A 17,562-nucleotide genomic window follows, 5' to 3' on the forward strand; every position below is an offset into this window, starting at 1 on the left:
CATTATAAATAAACACAAAAAAGAAATGTTACAATAAAATTTTGAATAGGTATAATATTATATAAAATATATTATGTACGCACAAATTGCAAAATAATTTTAAAAACCAAATCCTTGAAAAACTTAGGACGGGTTGCTTCACAGAATTTGAAAAATTCAAGTTCTGTTATTATACCATGTTGGGAAGTAAGAGCTGCACAGATGCACTCATAGAGGGCAGTGCATACAGCTTGCGTGTTAGTCCGCAAGATGGCAGCTAGTAGCCAGTTAAGTAGTCGCCAGGACCAGTTAGAATGCTCTCAGACAAACTCAGTGTCTCAGATCTCAATTAGCCAGCTTCTAGTTAAGTCGACTATCGAGTCACCATTAATAAATCCCTGATTTATCACAAAGAACCAATTATTTATAATCTCCTTCCACAACGAGTTGGAGAACTGTTTGTGGGAACACAACCACCATTATGGGCCAGTAGCTTCTTAAAATTGACACAATAACAGTACTTGAATGGAACTTTCACAAAACTTGAAACATAGCTTTAATTTAATTCTGTGAAACAACTGGCTCTTATCGCTGAGTGTGCTAAAAAAACTTTACTTCTAAATCTTAAGAATTTATTAAGAAATTGGAAGGACCAGCAAATATTTTAAATAAAGCAATTAAAACTGAACATTAATTATTAAAAAATATCTGAGCAGCATTGCTTCAACATAGTAACTTCGACTTTATTCCTTTATAATCAAGACAATGTAATACTTAGACAAGGTGTGTTACCTTGTATACCTAACATAAAAATATTCAGGAAGGTAACCATAATATCATAATTAGTTTTCAACTCTAAAGCAAATAATAAATATGACTTAAGATCTCATGGCCAATGGTACCTTCTGTCTTGTATGACTTTAGGTGTTACATTTTTCTACACTAAACTTCTACCTTCTACCCTGACGATGGACACTGCAAAGGTCTCCTAAACGCAGACTCAAGAAGGAGGAAAAAGTTTACTGCGCAACACTGCAAAAGCTAAACAAAATAATATCACAACCTCGGCAATATCGCTCACCAGTTGGCGATTTAAGTAGCTTGTAGGGGGATTAAGAGGAACAGCTGACTCACTCATAAAAAAACTTAAATTTTAATTTGAGGACAAAATAAAGAAACTTAATAAATATTGTTTTAATCAAAAGGCATAAGCAAATACCTAGTACGGATTTGTATTACTTTATTTATGTGTTTTAAATTTTAAAAACTCAATTATTCATGATTTTAGAGGAAACTTTGGCAATTATTTGTGAGTATGATGATTATTTAAAAAAATAATTTTGCTCTTTTATTTATACACATATTCTGAAATACAAAATAAAATTTTTTGTTGTTTGTTTTTGGGGTGTTATGCCGTGTTGCGCTAACTCCTTCTTTAGCCGACGTTTCGGACAGCGTTGCAGTGTCCATCATCAGGGCAGATCCGGTAGATCCGAAGATGTGTAAATTTTGGTTGTCGAGTTTGTGCTTATTTATTTGTGGCCTGGGCCCGTCCAAGTGCGAAATGCCAACGGAAGTGGCGACATCTTGTGGCGAATTCTGAAAGCACAGTATTTATGTTAGCCTGGGGCCCATCCAAGTGCGAAATGCCAACGGAAGTGGCGCCATCTTGTCGCCACTTCCGTTGGCATTTCGCACTTGGACGGGCCCAGGCCACAAATAAATAAGCACAAACTCGACAACCAAAATTTACACATCTTCGGATCTACCGGATCTGCCCTGATGATGGACACTGCAACGCTGTCCGAAACGTCGGCTAAAGAAGGAGTTAGCGCAACACGGCATAACACCCCAAAAACAAACAACAAAAATGCTTTTGGCCGTGAGAATCTAAAAACTTACCAAAATAAAAATTAATTAATAAAGCATTTTAATGGGCGTAAATTTAAATTACAAACTACCGATTTAAGTTGGAACACAAATTTGTTGTACATAAATTGAAATTTGTAGACAAAATATTTTTTTAATAAGTAACAATTAACTCACAAAAAATGCCAAAGTTTCCTCTAAAATCATTCAAAATTGAATTCTTTAATGTTCATAATGTCATAATTTAAAACACAAATAAATAAAATTGCATATCTGTACTAGACATATGCTCAACTTTTTGATTAAGAAAGTACTATTCAGTTTGGTTTTGTATTTTGGCTTCAAATCCAAATTTTTGTTTTGTACGAAAAGCTGAAGCTGAAGAAAAATATAATTGAAAAGTGGACAATGGGCCCAAAAAGGTTGGTAACCTCTGGTTAAAATCATGCTACAATATAAGTAACTCTTTGATTACCAAAAGATCTTCATTTCATTTAATTTAAATCTAAATAATTTTTTTAAATGCTTACAGACTCAAGTTCTTAAATCCATCACAATACATTAGATAGTTATTAATACAAAAAAGTATAAAAAAATAGTTTTATCTTCTCATCAAAAATACAAATAATATCTTTCAGAGATACTTTCTCTCCCATTACTAGAATAATACAATGTGACTAAAACACCACCGTACGTTGAAGACAATAATGGTCAATGTCAATATTAAATAAGGACCAATAATAGTTATTGGTTAAGATTAAGAACCATTTTCGTCCCAGGCAAAATGACTAAGATATCAAATGGACATACGTAATAGGTACTTTTACCATCTATAATTTATTTAATATACCTTATCACTTGCGTCAAAATGTATTGTGCAAGTCTAAATAAACTAATAAATCTAAAAATCTGTCCACGACAAACTCGGCAATGTCACAAAGTTTGAAAGCAAAACGGAAGGTTATTTTATAAAAAAAAACAGATATCTTAGGAAATACATCTTGAAAATGTTGAAAACCAATAACCAACAGATTGTAGATGCTCCTTACGTTTTACTGAATCTAGTTACCAAAAACAGGTTTTTAATTAAAACTATTCATAAACCAACAAATATGATTATTATCATCGAAATTACTGTACATTTATGATTGTTGTAAATGGAAGTAGGGCCCTCTGTTAGTTTCAAAAAGAACCGTTGAATTTATCAAACCGTGGCAGCAGATTTATATTTGTTATTTATTGTTTATTGTACGGTACTGCCAACTATGTTTCTATTCATCTCATATTATTTATGATGAAAAAAATGGTATCAGAACCATGATGAGCACAAATAATAAACATTTAATTTTATTAGGGATAACTTATGATTATAAACCTCATTATAATATTTAATCATTGACGAAGATAATATGTCAACTCTCAATGAAAATGTGAAGAGACAGACACAGAAAATAAAAAGGCTTTGTCAACGATTACAAATAATAAAGTTTATTTTTATTCAAATGGTGATTTGAATCACAATAATACATACATATTCCCACATTTGACCGCAATGTAATTTGAGCGCCTACACAAACTCAAGTCTGCAATCTGAATAGCTTTGAAGCTACGTGGATTGCGGAATCTACAATTCAAGGAGTTTACTCATGACTTGCATCTTTCTAGAAAGTCACAAGATGGATATTAGCATGGTGACATCCAAACAAACTGTTATAGCAAATAGGTGTAGTTTCTTACGAATTAATTTATAATGATTTTAAAAACATTCATGTTTTAATCTAGCGTCAGGAATGTGGAGCGTGACAAATGGAAGTTAAATGTTTTTGCAAATATCTACGAATTAAAGTTTTATGTGCGATTTCCTGTACCGGGGTGTGATTCCACATGATTTTAGAAGTAGAAAGGATAATAACTTTTTTCAAAATTCTATTACTACTGTGCACAAAACATATAGTTTTGTGCATCGTGGTGTAACTGATAAGATTTATGAGGGTAACAAAAATAGATGTAAAGCTGTCTTATCATAGAAATCGTTGTCTCCCTTGCAGTCATGGTGATGAATATGATCTAAACGGTGTTAGAAAGAGAAAACACCACGCTTTATTTTCAAATCTAGAAGTTAGCCACAGAAGAATTAAAAAAAAAGTATTTTTCAATGAAATTTAAACATTTATGAAACTTTGTGAATTGTTTATTCATTATTTTTATACAAAATGACAAAAAAATGAGGTGACAAAATCGTTTATAGTATATTTGTCTAATAAAATGTGTATGTGTGTGTTTTCTTTTTGTCATCAGTAATTTTAGTTTTTTAGTAGAAAAAACGAAGGTGAGCCATTATTAAAAAATTTTAATATTTGAATGCTTATTTCATCACCTTTGAAAAAAGTTTGTAGTTTTCGGTCACATTCATAAATATTCCATTTATTTGGATTTTATTGCAAAACAGAAATACTCTGACCTTTCGAAAGAATACACCAGATGGGTTAAGGAATATCGATAAATACATTTTTAATATAAATTAACCTTGAGATTCGGGTATTCTTCCTGTTGGTCCCAAATGACATATAATAATATATAATCGATATGTCTAATAAATCTTCGATGCTAAAAATTATACAATAAATAAAAATTAAAACAAGACATGTTTTAATGTAAGACATACAATATCATCAATCATCACTAAAATTAACAAAATGTACCAAAAATTGTAAATAGAAAAATATAGTATTTATTTTTATACCATTATAAATTATAATATAAAGTAAGTATCTAGGAGTTGTAAATAATTAAATTTAAAATACTATTTGTTCCCGCCTTAACATAAGCCATTCTAAGATGTTTTAGAAACAAACCTCTTGAAAACTACATAACTGCTAAGCAGTGAACTAAAGTTCCATATTGTACAATGCCTGCCCACATTTGTAATTTAGTTATAAAAAATAACAGTTATGTGCAAGAATTACATATCAGTATTATCATACAACGCAATATTATGCAAGGTTATTCAATAAATTATGTATAAAGAATTAATATACCAACTAAATTTATAATAATACACTGGTTCTGGGGAAAACATACTTATGTAAATAATTTTTTTTTAAATTTGCTTAAAAAAGCAAAAGTAAAGGTTTAAGGTTAAACATAACGTACATTATAATGTACGCAGTCGAGGGGTAAGGCTCTCGACTAGCAAGAAGGATATCACTTATTTGATTAATGCGTGATATTTCATAAATTACTCACTCAAAATGATATATAGTATGTGGAAGATACTCTCAGTGTCGCCCTGGTGTAAGACCAACATTCAAAATTGAAACGTTGCTTGAAATGGCTTTGGCAGTTTTTGGTGACTAGATCTGAATATCCAGGTCTACCATCCTCTTTCCCATCTCCCTCCCCTCCCCACTAACTTCATACAACATACCCTAATAGGGGATGCCATAGTCTCACTGGCTCCAGACGGTTGGGAGCAGTTGACACTCTTGTGCAGTTTCACATAAAAAAAATAATAATTTTATTAGAATACACTTTTTGCAAATCATGATTTATAATATCAAGACAAATTATTTGGTTGCGCCCAAACATACGATATATGAATAAATAATTTTATCCGTATAAAAACTCAGTTCTGTCAAGAAAGGCATACAAAATACAATATTGTATAGGTGATTCAACCCAATATTGTATTTGCAAGCCTTTCTTGAAAAAATAGAGTTGTACACAGACAAAACTATTTATGTATTCATAAAAATATCTCGTATGTACTGGCACAAACAAATAATTTATCTTAATATTGTAAAGCATAACTTGCAAAAAGTGTATTTTAATAAAATAATAAAATTAACGCCACCTACGAACGCGTACATTATAACATAGGTTGCGTTTAACCTTATATATTTATCCTTATTGTTCATTGATTGAAATGTATATAGAAGATCTATTTTTGTCCACTGATTTGAACAAACACTAGAAGTGTATTTTAGAAGAAATATAAGATGAGTATAATCTAATTTGATACAAATTCACAAACAGCAAACATATTATTATGACACTGTGCAGATGCTCAGAGCGTCAAATAGTGTCTAAGTTAGGAACCAACCAACTAATATACTTTGGCAATAGTCACCTACTTACACGTTTATGCTATGGACAAACAATTTGAATAAATTCTAAAAACAACTAACTAACCATTACGGCATTACTCCGCAGAGAAGATGCCACACAGCTCTGTTTTGGCACACATTCCTAGCTTCATCCACACTCTTCTGTTATTCCAACACAAATATTTGACTCAGTTGATTGTGCCAATCTTTTCCGGGAGTATTCCCAACTTCATCCATCAACCTGTTTGTGGTATACGTTACAGGTACCCCATCCTTAATCCATCATCTCTCCATGTCCAAACCATTTACGCATCCCTTACATTGTCTTGTGCGTTAAGCTAATTGGACATGCATTCTTTTCAAATCTCTTCACAAATGATCAACTAACTTGGATTACAAATTCGAATAACACCATGTGCATTAAATACTAATATAATTTTAACTACAATAATAGTTTTAGCGAATACTTTCAGACTAGAACAGAGAAGATTAGCACAACAATAATTAAGTGCATCTGAAAACATTAGTCGAGTATGTACAAACAATGTTCATCAAATATGTACATATATCTAAAAAAAAAATTAAATTTAATCCTAATACAAATATGTGTTCATAATAATCTAGTGGTAACCAATCATTTTTACAATCACGACTGCTGCAAATAAAATAGGAATAGTCATAAATAACAAAATATGACACTTTGGTTCAAAATGAGCCTCTTAATATGAAATAAAAATTCACAATTATCAGCTAATAGATTTTAGAAAACTTGTAAAAGCTGTTAATTTCATATTTCAAAGCATCCAATCTGAATAGCAACCTCTGTAGCATAATGCTTCATACATTTGACTTGTTAGAAGTGTACTGGGTTCAAATCCCAAGCAGCGCAAGAATAAATATCAACATGCAGTTTTCATTTAATATATCGATGGCATAGAAATAGACACATTGTTTCTCGTTTCTCCACATTTTGGCGAAAATGAGTAGAAAGAAGAGAAGAACTATGTATTCAGAATTAAGGCGATGCACTACGTCGTGTAATATTTTGAATCGAGCCGCCATCAATAACACTCCTTACGTAGATGGCGATAAGGCTTAAATTCCCGCCTAACACCATCCAGCTGTTTTGATTTAGGCAAGAAAAAAACATGGCCCAAAAGTGCCTTTTATTTTATTTTGTGGATGTTCAGGCATAAATATTTAAATGTTTTCCGATCATTTTATAAATAACTTAATTTGCCACATTATACAATAAAACCATAGCTGAAAATGGGTTCGTAAGTAGGAAATTTTGAACTTTAAAGCAGTTTTCATGGGCCTTATAAATTATTTTTTCTGGGCTTATAAAAAGACTTATGTAAAAAATACTCGATTATTTCAAAGGCCAAGATGTATTATACTCGCGGTATTTATTTAAAGCATCTGAAACATTTCTAGGCGACCAAATTTTCAAACCAAAAACACATGATTTTGCATTGCTACGTAGTGCATCGCCTTAAACAAATCGGTCTGTGTAAAAATTTGACATCTGTAACTCTTACAATTCCAGAGATATTTACAAATTTCAATGCGTTAATCCACCGCCATCTTTATTACTACAGGCCATGCTGTAGAAACTGCACTGGGTTTAGCAGATTTTAGTACTAAACCCTGCTAAGCCCAGTGCAAGAAGTTCGAAAAATCTTATCTTTAACTGTCAGTCCAGTTTCTACAGCATGGCCTGTATTAATAAATATTGTGGTGGTTAATCAAATTTTCTAAGAGATTCAAATTTTTTTACTTAATTTGTGTTAAAATAATATTTATGGAGATACAATATATTGGCTTAATGTCATCGACATGGATGCTGCCAAATGTCAATTGTTAGTTTGATGGACAATACGTAAATGTCTTTTCAGCTGCGGTAAAGAAGATAATATTATGTACAGGATTACATACATGACTGTTGTTCCAGTTGATACCATGTTAGTATTGTTTAGTATTATGTATTTTGATAAGGAATAATTTTTTTAACTCTTTAAGCGTGTGAAATTTCGACGCTAGGTGCCCCTGTACCACGCACTTTATCATTTATACATGTTCCAAGCTGACCGCTGACGGGTTACTAAATTAAGTGCTTCGTTGCAGACTGGATTGAGAATTGGAATTGGATGGAGGAACACTCTCTTCATCAGTTTCCCTCTCCGGTGAGATTCTGATAGCCTGGTACCACTGGTTGGTCAGGTCTGTCATTTGACTCTTGCAATCTTTCAGTTCCTGGAGATAACAATTGGAAATTAATACAAATTTAAAGACAAAATAATTCTCAACCCCGCAGGCTGATTTGTTCACTTTTGGGAACAGTTCTAATGGTCTTATAGAAATCGTTATGATCATCAATCGTTAATGTATTTATTATTTCGCTGATGATGAATAATATAAGAATTTACCTGATGGGTGAATCGCCTCGTGAAGAAAGGAATCAGATATTTCAGGTCAAGTCGGGCAAATCCTCTGACGCGAGCCGACTGCGCAAAGTTTACCTGGAAGAAAAATACATATCTATATTATTATATTCTATATATGTACCTATTATATGTGGTTCACGGTGAGCCAAAGGAAACCAAATCGGAAACTCTTTGGTTGATGGTATGCAGCAGATTCAGTCAGAATAAAGAAATTTGATTACATCAAACGTGTTCAAATTGCTACACTAAAAAAAAAGTTGAATTTGGGTAGCTGTAGGTATTCAGTCGGAATAAAGAGATTTGATTAGATCAAAGGTGTTCAAATTGCTACACTAAAAAAACCAGAAGAATTTGGGTAGCTGTATGTATTCAGTCAGAATAAAGAGATTTGATTACATCAATGGTGTTCAAATTGCTACACTAAAAAACTGGTAGAACGTAGGAGATTTTAATGAATTTATTTAGAACTTCTCGCTATCAGCTAATATGTTTAGTCGTTAGCTAGCTTAAGCTTCTGTCGAATACCAAAATATGTCACTAATGTACCATGGAATATTCTAGATGATGTTTTAAATGGTGTAGTCTGCGTGTAGACGCAATTTAAAATTGTTTTCTAAATAATAAACATGTCTGTGATCTGTGACTACAGATATTTCCAGTAGACATACTTAAATAAATAAATAGTAATATTCAATACTGCCCAAATACGTACAAGGTAGGGCAATTTCAATAACTGACATGCAGAATTTACGCATTTACAAATTTAGTACTTTTTAAATTTTATTAATATAAAACCTAAAAATATGAAATAAATGGTGAAATATCAGTGTATTCATTGGATTTAAACCACTGTAAGCAGTTTATATGTTTCCTTAATATAATTTTTGGAAGGAGCGTGGCCGAATCCAAAACTAAACGCAAGTAAATCTATATCACTCGAGGGATTTTTTTTCAAATACGGTCGAGTGGCAAGTAGTCTAATCAACTTCTAAAAAATAATATTACCTCCATCTCCTCTTCAGTAATTTCGGAGAGCAGTTCAGAGTCGATGGCCTGCCCCCACTCCTTGGTCTTAGACAGAGAGACCTCCTTGCGCCGTCGAGCCGAACGAGATCGCTTGTGTTTCTTATTAGCCTAAAATAAACATTACACAATAATGTTAAATCCATAATGTAATTCACAGCAGCTTTACACAAAAGAAAAATGGCTTGTATTTTACCATAGAACAAATTAAAAGACAAATATTTGTCTTTGCAATAAAAAATAACATTTGAACACTAAAAGTGGACAGCAAAAATTAAACAATAACATATTTTTGATATTTTAATACTGCCTTGATCATCCAATATATTTTAAGAAATTGGTAGTTCAGTTATTGTTAGTTTAAGAATACTTTAAGTATATATTATCAGTGGTGTTCACGCTGTGTAGTGCTGAGTCAGCGGCCAGGTCAGCTGTCGGCTGAGCATCTCAAGAATGCAAAATGACAATATGTGTGTTTAGTGAAGTGTCCGTTTAATAACTACTAGTAGACGTGTACCCGGCGTTGCTGTGAGTCATCCTTAGAAGATAGACATATACCGTTGCGGACTTTTGTGTAGGCCTTTTTACCGTGTACAATTCCGTAGTACATTATATTGATGTATCTCATAAGGTTTAGCCAGCGTTAGCAATGTCAGCGGCCGATAGTATTTTTTTTAATACTTAATTACAAAACATTGACTTTTCTCTACTTTCTACAAATTTTCTCACCCAGTGAGGCCAACATTACTGGAAAGTTTTAAAATATAAAAAATTTGTACCAAATAAAAAAATAATAATATGCATGTATTGGGTTTTCCAATAAGAGGTGTTATTTTGAATAGCCCGCTATTTCGGTAGATGTTACTTTTGAAGCTGTCATTTTTTGACATTTGACAAATAGAAATTACGCCATTAATAAAAATAGAACGATACACGCTTCAACAACGCATTGAAATTATTAAAATTCACTTGAGTGAATCAAATGAAAATCATCTTGAGTGATGAGGCCCATTTCCACCTCGGTGGCTTCGTCAATAAGCCTCTCTATGAAAAGCCTCTCTATCCTCAATGTGTGACTGTTTGGTGCGGTTTATGGTCCGGCGGAGTCATTGGACCTTACTTTTTCGAAAATGAGGCTGGAGCAACAGTTACGGTGAATGGATTGCGCTATCGAGAGATGATTAATGATTTTTTATGGCCGGAATTGGATGGTATTGATCTGGACAACGTTTACTTTCAACAAGACGGCGCTACGTGCCACACAAGCAACGAAACCATTGATATTATACGATTGAATATCAAAATAACACCTCTTATTGGAAAACCCTGTATATAAACCTTCCAGAAGAAATTCTCTAAATGATTGTGTAAACCCTACCAAAATTCATTGCGTAGTTTAGAAGAGCTAAGCACACAAACAGACAGAAGCGGAAAGCGACTTTATTTTATACTATTTAGAGATTTTGGTTAGTGGTTAGTTTGTTTATATTACAGGGAATATTTAAGTGGGGCGACATCACATATCCGCAACAGTAAGTACCTTCTCTAAAAATATTATTTTGTTTTTCTTCATAAAGACCTACAGATAAACAGGTACATAATAGAGTTAATCTTTAAAAATCTGTTAAATGTAAACTTACCCTTAGGAATTTGAGAAGCGGCATTGTAGAACCACCAAAGAACAATGTCGTAAATAACACAATAATAAGTGTTGTCGTAATTATAACATGGCGAGTCTCATCTGAAAATCCCAAATGCAGGGAAAGGGCGTAGGAAATTGCACCACGGAGTCCTAGAAAATTAAGCACGTAAGATTAGAGAATCTTAATTATAATCGTTACTTATTTGACATTGCTACAAAGTGTACTTTTAATCGAGACGGACGTGCCATTCACATGATATTATTATGGGAGAGTGGAATAACAATGATTGTTAGAAGTGGAACCAATATTACGGAACCCGAAGCATCGTCTGCACAAAAACAAAGTGTCATTACACGATGCTCGGTTATGAAATGAACACATAAATTAAATAAGTTAGCAGATGAATTAAGAAGGAAAAACATAATACTTAATGGCAGCTTTTCGTAAACATGCAGAGAGGAAGAAGGACTACATAGATTATTGATACCATTCACCATCTTCGTTATTGACAACTTTTATTTTCTTTTGCATCGTCTATATACTTTTACAAAAGAATTGTAAGGTACATGAAGAATTATTAGGTGATGTTGGATTAACTTACCACTGAACCACATGATGAATGCCATTTTCTTAGTGATTTTGTGTTCACGAAATCTGTTGCAAAGCAATGCCAGAGGGAATATGTTACATGCTCTACCAAGGAGGCAGAGGAATATACTCCAGACCACAAGAGCTGGCTCTACGCGGTGCCTGAAACTGTGCATTCAAAACAAATATTATATACGTGATATCTTAGATAGTACTTTAGAGGTTACTCATAGATGGCACTGGTAACTATAAAGCTGTCGATAAAGCAGGGATTGAGACTTAGATAAGTACGATTACAAGTCCATGGTCGAGACCCAGAATTATTCCTACTGCCTGCTAATAAAGCCATCTGAGCTAATTGTATTCTATCACTAAATAAAAGTGTTTCGTAGGCCCCGGATGTTTTATTTTAAGGGTTTGTGAGACAACTCAGAGTTACAACAATATAAAACTCTCATAGTTTGAGAAACTCCTTACATAAATATAAACTGGAATATCTTACAGAATTGAAAAACATTTCTTTAATTTTAAAATATTGCATGACGGATGATGATGGTTCTTCATGGATGGATGGAAGTATGAGGAATTCACAATTACACTGTCAGGTTATTCGTAACCCGGGAGTGATTTGTTGTCCTTTTAAGAAAATGTCATGTTTGTTTGTCCTTTGCTCCTCAGGCCTCTGCTATATTTTGACAGAAGGTAGGAGTATTTCCACTTTGCAATAAAATCTGCTTTGCAATAAAATAAATGGAATACTTCTGAATGTATCGGAAAACTAAAAACTGCTTTTGAAAGATAATAAAATACTCTTAGGACGGGTTGTTTCGGAGAATCTGAACAATTCATCAAATTTCAACGTTCATTTTCAAGTTCTGTGAAAGATTTTTTCAAGTTCTGTTTTTATTTCAGTTTTGTCAAGCAACTAGCCTACAATGATATAAAAACAGAACTTGAATAAATCTTTCACAGAACCCGAAAATGAACGTTGAAATTTGATGAATTGTTCAAATTCTCCGAAACAACCCGTCCTTAATAATTTTTTATTTATTCAAATTTTTAAAGCGAACATAAAATGCAATTAAAAATGGCACACCTTACATTCTTTGTAACTAAAATTACTGACAATGAAAAAATATATAAAAACACACGCACTTTATTAGACAAGTGTACAGACGCGGCCCGTGACTGTAATTACCAGCAGTGCATTTCACTTATAAAATGTACCTAGTCTGTAATTTAGATGGAGCAAATTAATGAATGGGAACACCTACTGCAATTCATTATATCTTCTAAGTTATATTTGTAAAATAACTGATAATACAAAATTATCTCGAAAATAAAGGACACTCAATTCATCGTTGAAAATATAGCGAAACCGTTTGATTTCACCGCGAACGAGTTCCAATGTGTTAATGTTGTTGCGTTAACATTGAACATTAGTATTTCTAAGCGAATCCATTCCAAACGCATTGGATTACACATGTTCAAAGTGATTCAAAATTCACTCGCCGTCAAAGCACTTCGATAATGCACGGAATGGGTTATGTATCTGCACTGCTCTAACACGTAATTTGACGTTAAGAGTGTAATCTGTCTCGCTCATGTCACCGTTTCGGCTACTTCGGGCTGTCTCGATACCGCCCGATGCTGTTTTAGTAGTATGGTAAAAGTTGGTTCTGTGCATATCGGGGTATGCACGACCGCTTGCTCTTGCGCGGGATTTTTTTACTAGAAGATAGCTCAAATAATGACCTGACGGGAATTACGAATTTCTTACATCGATCACTGGGGCACAGATGGCGTTGTAATTTGTTATGTGGAGATTGAAGAAAAGCAGTGCAATGCACAAAAGCACGTACCAAGGAACCGCCTCTGCAAGTGTATTATGAACTTTACTGTTATCTCATTTTCTTGTTGTCTCATATGAAAAAAATTATTGAAAAATTCACAGTATAAGTTTCATAATTTCTTTTAAAATTGGATTCGGAACCTTTGGTTTAATAAAGGCGCACAAATTAATTATTCCGTGTTTAACTTCTAGATTTTAATATAAAGCATGTTTTTTTCTATTTCTAACATCGTTTAGATCATATTTCTTACCATGACAGTAAGGGAGATTTCTATGAGACCTATGAGTTGTTCTCAAAAGCCAACAAATTACCCTGAAGGGTTAAGAAAAAATAAGTGATATTATTCTTATAGAGAAGTAGATATTCTTTACCTAAAGATGGCCAAACCCAAATATGCAAAGACACATGTCTCTGCAATAAAGGCCAGAGTTCTCATGGTCTGCTGCATGGTGATCTGCGTCACGGTGGACAGGTTGAAATGGGTGTAGTGGGACATCACGATTCCGCAAAACAGAATCGCCATTATTCCTAGAACAAATACATACATCATTAATACATTAGTCATGGAAATGTTTAAAGTAATCATAAAAAGATTAACACAAATTCTAGACTTTAACTTTAATCCTCGTTAGTCATAAAAAATGTAAGATAGTATGTTTTATTGTACCTGATAACTGAATTCCTTCTGCAAGTACATAGGGCGCATATGTAAACACCAGCATCATTCCAAACTCCAGAGAAGGGTTCTTTCTCAAGTCCACATGCTTCAGCAGGAGGGCGCTGATCAGGGCAAACAGCACTCCGATCCCCGCAGAAGCAAAGAACATCAAGCAGAACCGATTTATCGAAGACAAGATAGCTTCTCCAGTGGACATGGTAGTCTCATTGGTATCCAGGACAGCGGTGGTAAGCACAATTGCTATAGCGTCGTTTAGGATACTCTCTCCGAACACCAACATGTTAAGGACAGGGTCAATGTCCAGGGCGTGGAAGATGGCCACCGTGGCGACAGGATCCACAGCAGAAATAAGCGAACCAAAAGCAAAGGACTCCACGAAACTGAGTTTGTAGGCTACTTGAGCTAGGCCCAGTAGGTAAACTCCTGCTCCTATCACAAATGCAGATATGGCAGTGCCCAGAATTGCAAACACCAAAATAGATCCAATGTTTTGGAAAAAGTTACCCTTGTGCAAATTATAGCCTGATTCGAAAATGATCGGCGGTAGTAGAACAAGGAAGAAGGCTGTCGGAGAAAAGGCTTCTTCCTTTTTCCAGTTGGCGATGTTCTTAATAGACATCAGGTTTATTATCAGTCCGATGAGGCCACCCAGGAATACTATAACAACGCTCTCAGGCAGGTACGAGAAGCCCGTTTGAAGCATTGTATGGATCAACAGGATCCCCAAGGCCAACACGCACAGCACAAAGAAGATAGACATGGAACTGTGGTGCTCATCTTGCGCAGAACTCTTCTCGGGTAGGACGGGGTATGCGGGGGTGGTGGATGTGGACACATTGGTGGTTGGAGTGGACACGTTGGGGGTGGGAACACTCCAAGCAATCACAGTTATATTGGTGTGCAAATCAGATTGAGATTCACTGGAATTATCGCTGCTCGTAGAAGATGATAACAAATCCGTTTTAGAACTTTCTGTAGACGAAACTGAAGTGTTTTGATTTGACCTTCTGATTCTATGTAATTCAGAATCATACATCGGCAATATGCCGGAGTCTGAAAGGTTATCATTATTATAAATCTCTTCGGGATATTCTATGAACTTTTCCAAAGGATCTGGCTTCGTCGAATAGTCAGCTGTGCTCCATACTCCAGCAGGATATATTAGCAAGCAAAAAAACACGCAGTGCTTTAGGGACGGGAATTGCGAAATTGAATTTGAAAACATTTTCTGCAAATATTATTGAAGTATTCAACAACAGGAATGACTAAGAACCAACTGACAGCACCGAACTACGAGCTACGAACGGAATTTTTCCATGAATTTTCCAGTATTTTCCATCGATTCTGTCAAACGTCAAAACTACGTGGTGTGGCGATATTGTGAAATAATAATCACATTCCTAACTAAACTGTTCTGCTGTACGTGGAACCAAAAATGTTTTCGTTAATGTAAAATAAAATAAAAGAATAATTAAGTGAACATAAAATTTTATCGTAATAACGTTTAGAAGTTTGAGAGTGCTACATGATCCCCTACATGTAAAAATCTAAGATAAATTTTTGAAATTTCAAAAACGTATCGTAATTCCTTTTGCTAAATGATAAAAAAATTATTGTCTTGTCATTAAATAACGAGTGTTTACAAAATGTTTAAGTTATTGTATCTTAATCTTTTGTTGCTGTACAAAATTTGATATGTAAATTTTTCGAACGTCGTTTTTTTTAAGTAATATTTTTTTTTGTGTTTCACAAACTGAATTAAGAATAACCAGCTGGGTAAATAGCGATAACAGGCAAGTGACCTGCGCTTGGCAAGTTTGCTGTCGGTAAGCATGTGACTTAATTTTGTAATTTCTTCCTCCTCCCCGTAAAACATTTCATGAATAGTTCCTTTTAGAGCTGAAAGTTCTTGGGATATATTTTTTCATTATCTGGCAATAAAAAAAAATTGTCTATGATTTTCTCACCATAGAAAATAAATTGATAAATAATCATTGTCGTTTGTCGGCGAGTTTTCCGTTGGCTTCCTGAGAAATTTTGGCGAGAAAATTGCAGGACATCCTAGCAGAATTCGCCAATTCTACCGTCTTTAAGGTAAGAGGGTAAGATACGAATAAACAAAATCCTCGGCTAAAGTGGTTTATTTTCGCAAAACAACAGTTCTACATATACCCATGTCGCCATGTTGAAATTGTAGTGACCATTATGCTTCTTTCATTCTAGCCATGTCAAAGTTATTTTAAAGTTCAGTTCGTTTTAAACGAGTATACAGTAAGTGTTACCAAAGACTGCAGTTACTGTTTTGTGTTGTGTATTTCAAAGTTTTAAAGTTAAGTTGAAGTAAATAGTTAAAATGAAAAGTGAAACAAAGTGTCGCTGTCGTATACTTCAGGGCCGTCGTGTCCAGGTAAGAACGTTCAGGAAGTCTTTCAAAGGTTTCCAACTGTAGTCGAATGTATCTGTTAACGCTTTAAGGGCAAGTCCGGTTAACTCGGTTTTCTAAAAGCGAATATACATTGAAAAGTCTGATTGCCTTTCTTGTTTTTTTTTTTACCTGTCATAATGAATTATTGTTTATGGCCTGCATTTTTTTAATCACTTATTCCATTTGAGTTTATCGCATTAACGTGTCGATTGGGTTTTTGTAGGGATGGATTCGGAAGATTCCCGCGAAGGCGCGGTGGGAAATGCGAGCTCGTCAAGTAGCAGCAGTAGCGGGTCCGCGTCCCCCGCGGGGCCGCGGAGTCCCCCCTCTCCCAAGTCTCCTGCCAGTCCCTCCTCCAACAAGGGGCCCGAGTCCCCGGCCGGGGCAGGTTCTGAAAAGAATTCTCGGGTAAACTCACCCGAACCAAATTGGAGACCAGATTCTCCAGAAAAGAGGGACTATAAGGAATACCCACATTCTCCGGAAGACAAGAAAAGCGATTCAGGGGATGATTCTTCTCCGAGCCGGCCGCAAAGTCCCGGTAGTCCACCTCCTGCTTCCCCGCCCCCAGCTAGTCCACCGCCTGCTTCCCCCTCTCCTCAACACCGCCCCCCTTCCCCTGAGTCAGCCCCTCGTTCCCCTGACTCTGAGAGTAATGAGACACCCCCAGACAAGTGGAGCACCAAGAGTGACTTTGGCAGTCGCCAACACTCAGTGTCCCCACCGGGCAGCCCTAAGTGGGATGCGGCGGAGAAAGCGGGGCGCCGGCGCCGCTCCTCCAGTCGCTCCAGTGGAGACTCCAGCCCCCGCTCACGCTCAACCAAACACCCGCCCACTGAAGAGATATCTGAAGGTACCTAACCCACTTTTAATAGTAATTGTAAAATGCATTCACATCAAACATATTACCATTTTTTCCTCTCATATTATCATAAAACAAATTGCACAAG

General features: G+C 34.9%; 2 protein-coding genes across 5 annotated transcripts in view; one reads left to right on the top strand and one right to left on the bottom strand.

Annotated features, from left to right (window-relative positions):
* Positions 1-1,904: 1,904 nt before the first annotated feature.
* Positions 1,905-15,556, bottom strand: Nhe1 (Na[+]/H[+] hydrogen exchanger 1). The gene is made up of 7 exons (XM_089633438.1): positions 14,176-15,556; positions 13,880-14,036; positions 11,669-11,823; positions 11,065-11,216; positions 9,407-9,535; positions 8,384-8,476; positions 1,905-8,210 (listed from the first exon to the last, which is right to left on the bottom strand). The coding sequence occupies exons 1-7, from the start codon at positions 15,410-15,412 to the stop codon at positions 8,064-8,066; spliced, it is 2,070 nt and encodes a 689-aa protein (XP_089489564.1). The 5' UTR covers positions 15,413-15,556; the 3' UTR covers positions 1,905-8,063.
* A 609-nt stretch (positions 15,557-16,165) lies between these two features.
* The window catches only part of LOC149422677 (uncharacterized), a 34,021-nt gene continuing 32,624 nt past the window's right edge, over positions 16,166-17,562 (top strand). For 3 of the 4 annotated variants that reach the window (XM_089633439.1, XM_089633443.1, XM_089633441.1), the window contains exons 1-2: positions 16,166-16,281; positions 16,836-17,465. In XM_089633439.1, coding sequence (XP_089489565.1) covers positions 16,838-17,465 — 628 coding nt within the window. In that variant the 5' untranslated portion in view covers positions 16,166-16,281; positions 16,836-16,837. Of the gene's footprint in view, positions 16,595-16,835; positions 17,466-17,562 lie in introns of all 4 variants that reach the window. The other variant, XM_089633440.1, reaches the window with a different exon arrangement.

Source organism: Hesperophylax consimilis, chromosome 7, assembly GCF_061612785.1.
Source record: "Hesperophylax consimilis isolate HC1 chromosome 7, BYU_Hcon_1.0, whole genome shotgun sequence".
In the NCBI taxonomy this organism is placed as follows: domain Eukaryota; kingdom Metazoa; phylum Arthropoda; class Insecta; order Trichoptera; family Limnephilidae; genus Hesperophylax; species Hesperophylax consimilis.

Excerpts from the sequence above, each read along its gene's own strand:
- Nhe1 (XM_089633438.1), bottom strand. The coding sequence starts at position 15,412 with ATGTTTTCAAATTCAATTTCGCAATTCCCGTCCCTAAAGCACTGCGTG. Across the intron at positions 14,037-14,175 it reads AGAAGGAATTCAGTTATCAG|GAATAATGGCGATTCTGTTT; the intron begins GTACAATAAAAC and ends TATTTGTTCTAG. Across the intron at positions 11,824-13,879 it reads TTGGGTTTGGCCATCTTTAG|TTTCAGGCACCGCGTAGAGC; the intron begins GTAAAGAATATC and ends TTGAATGCACAG.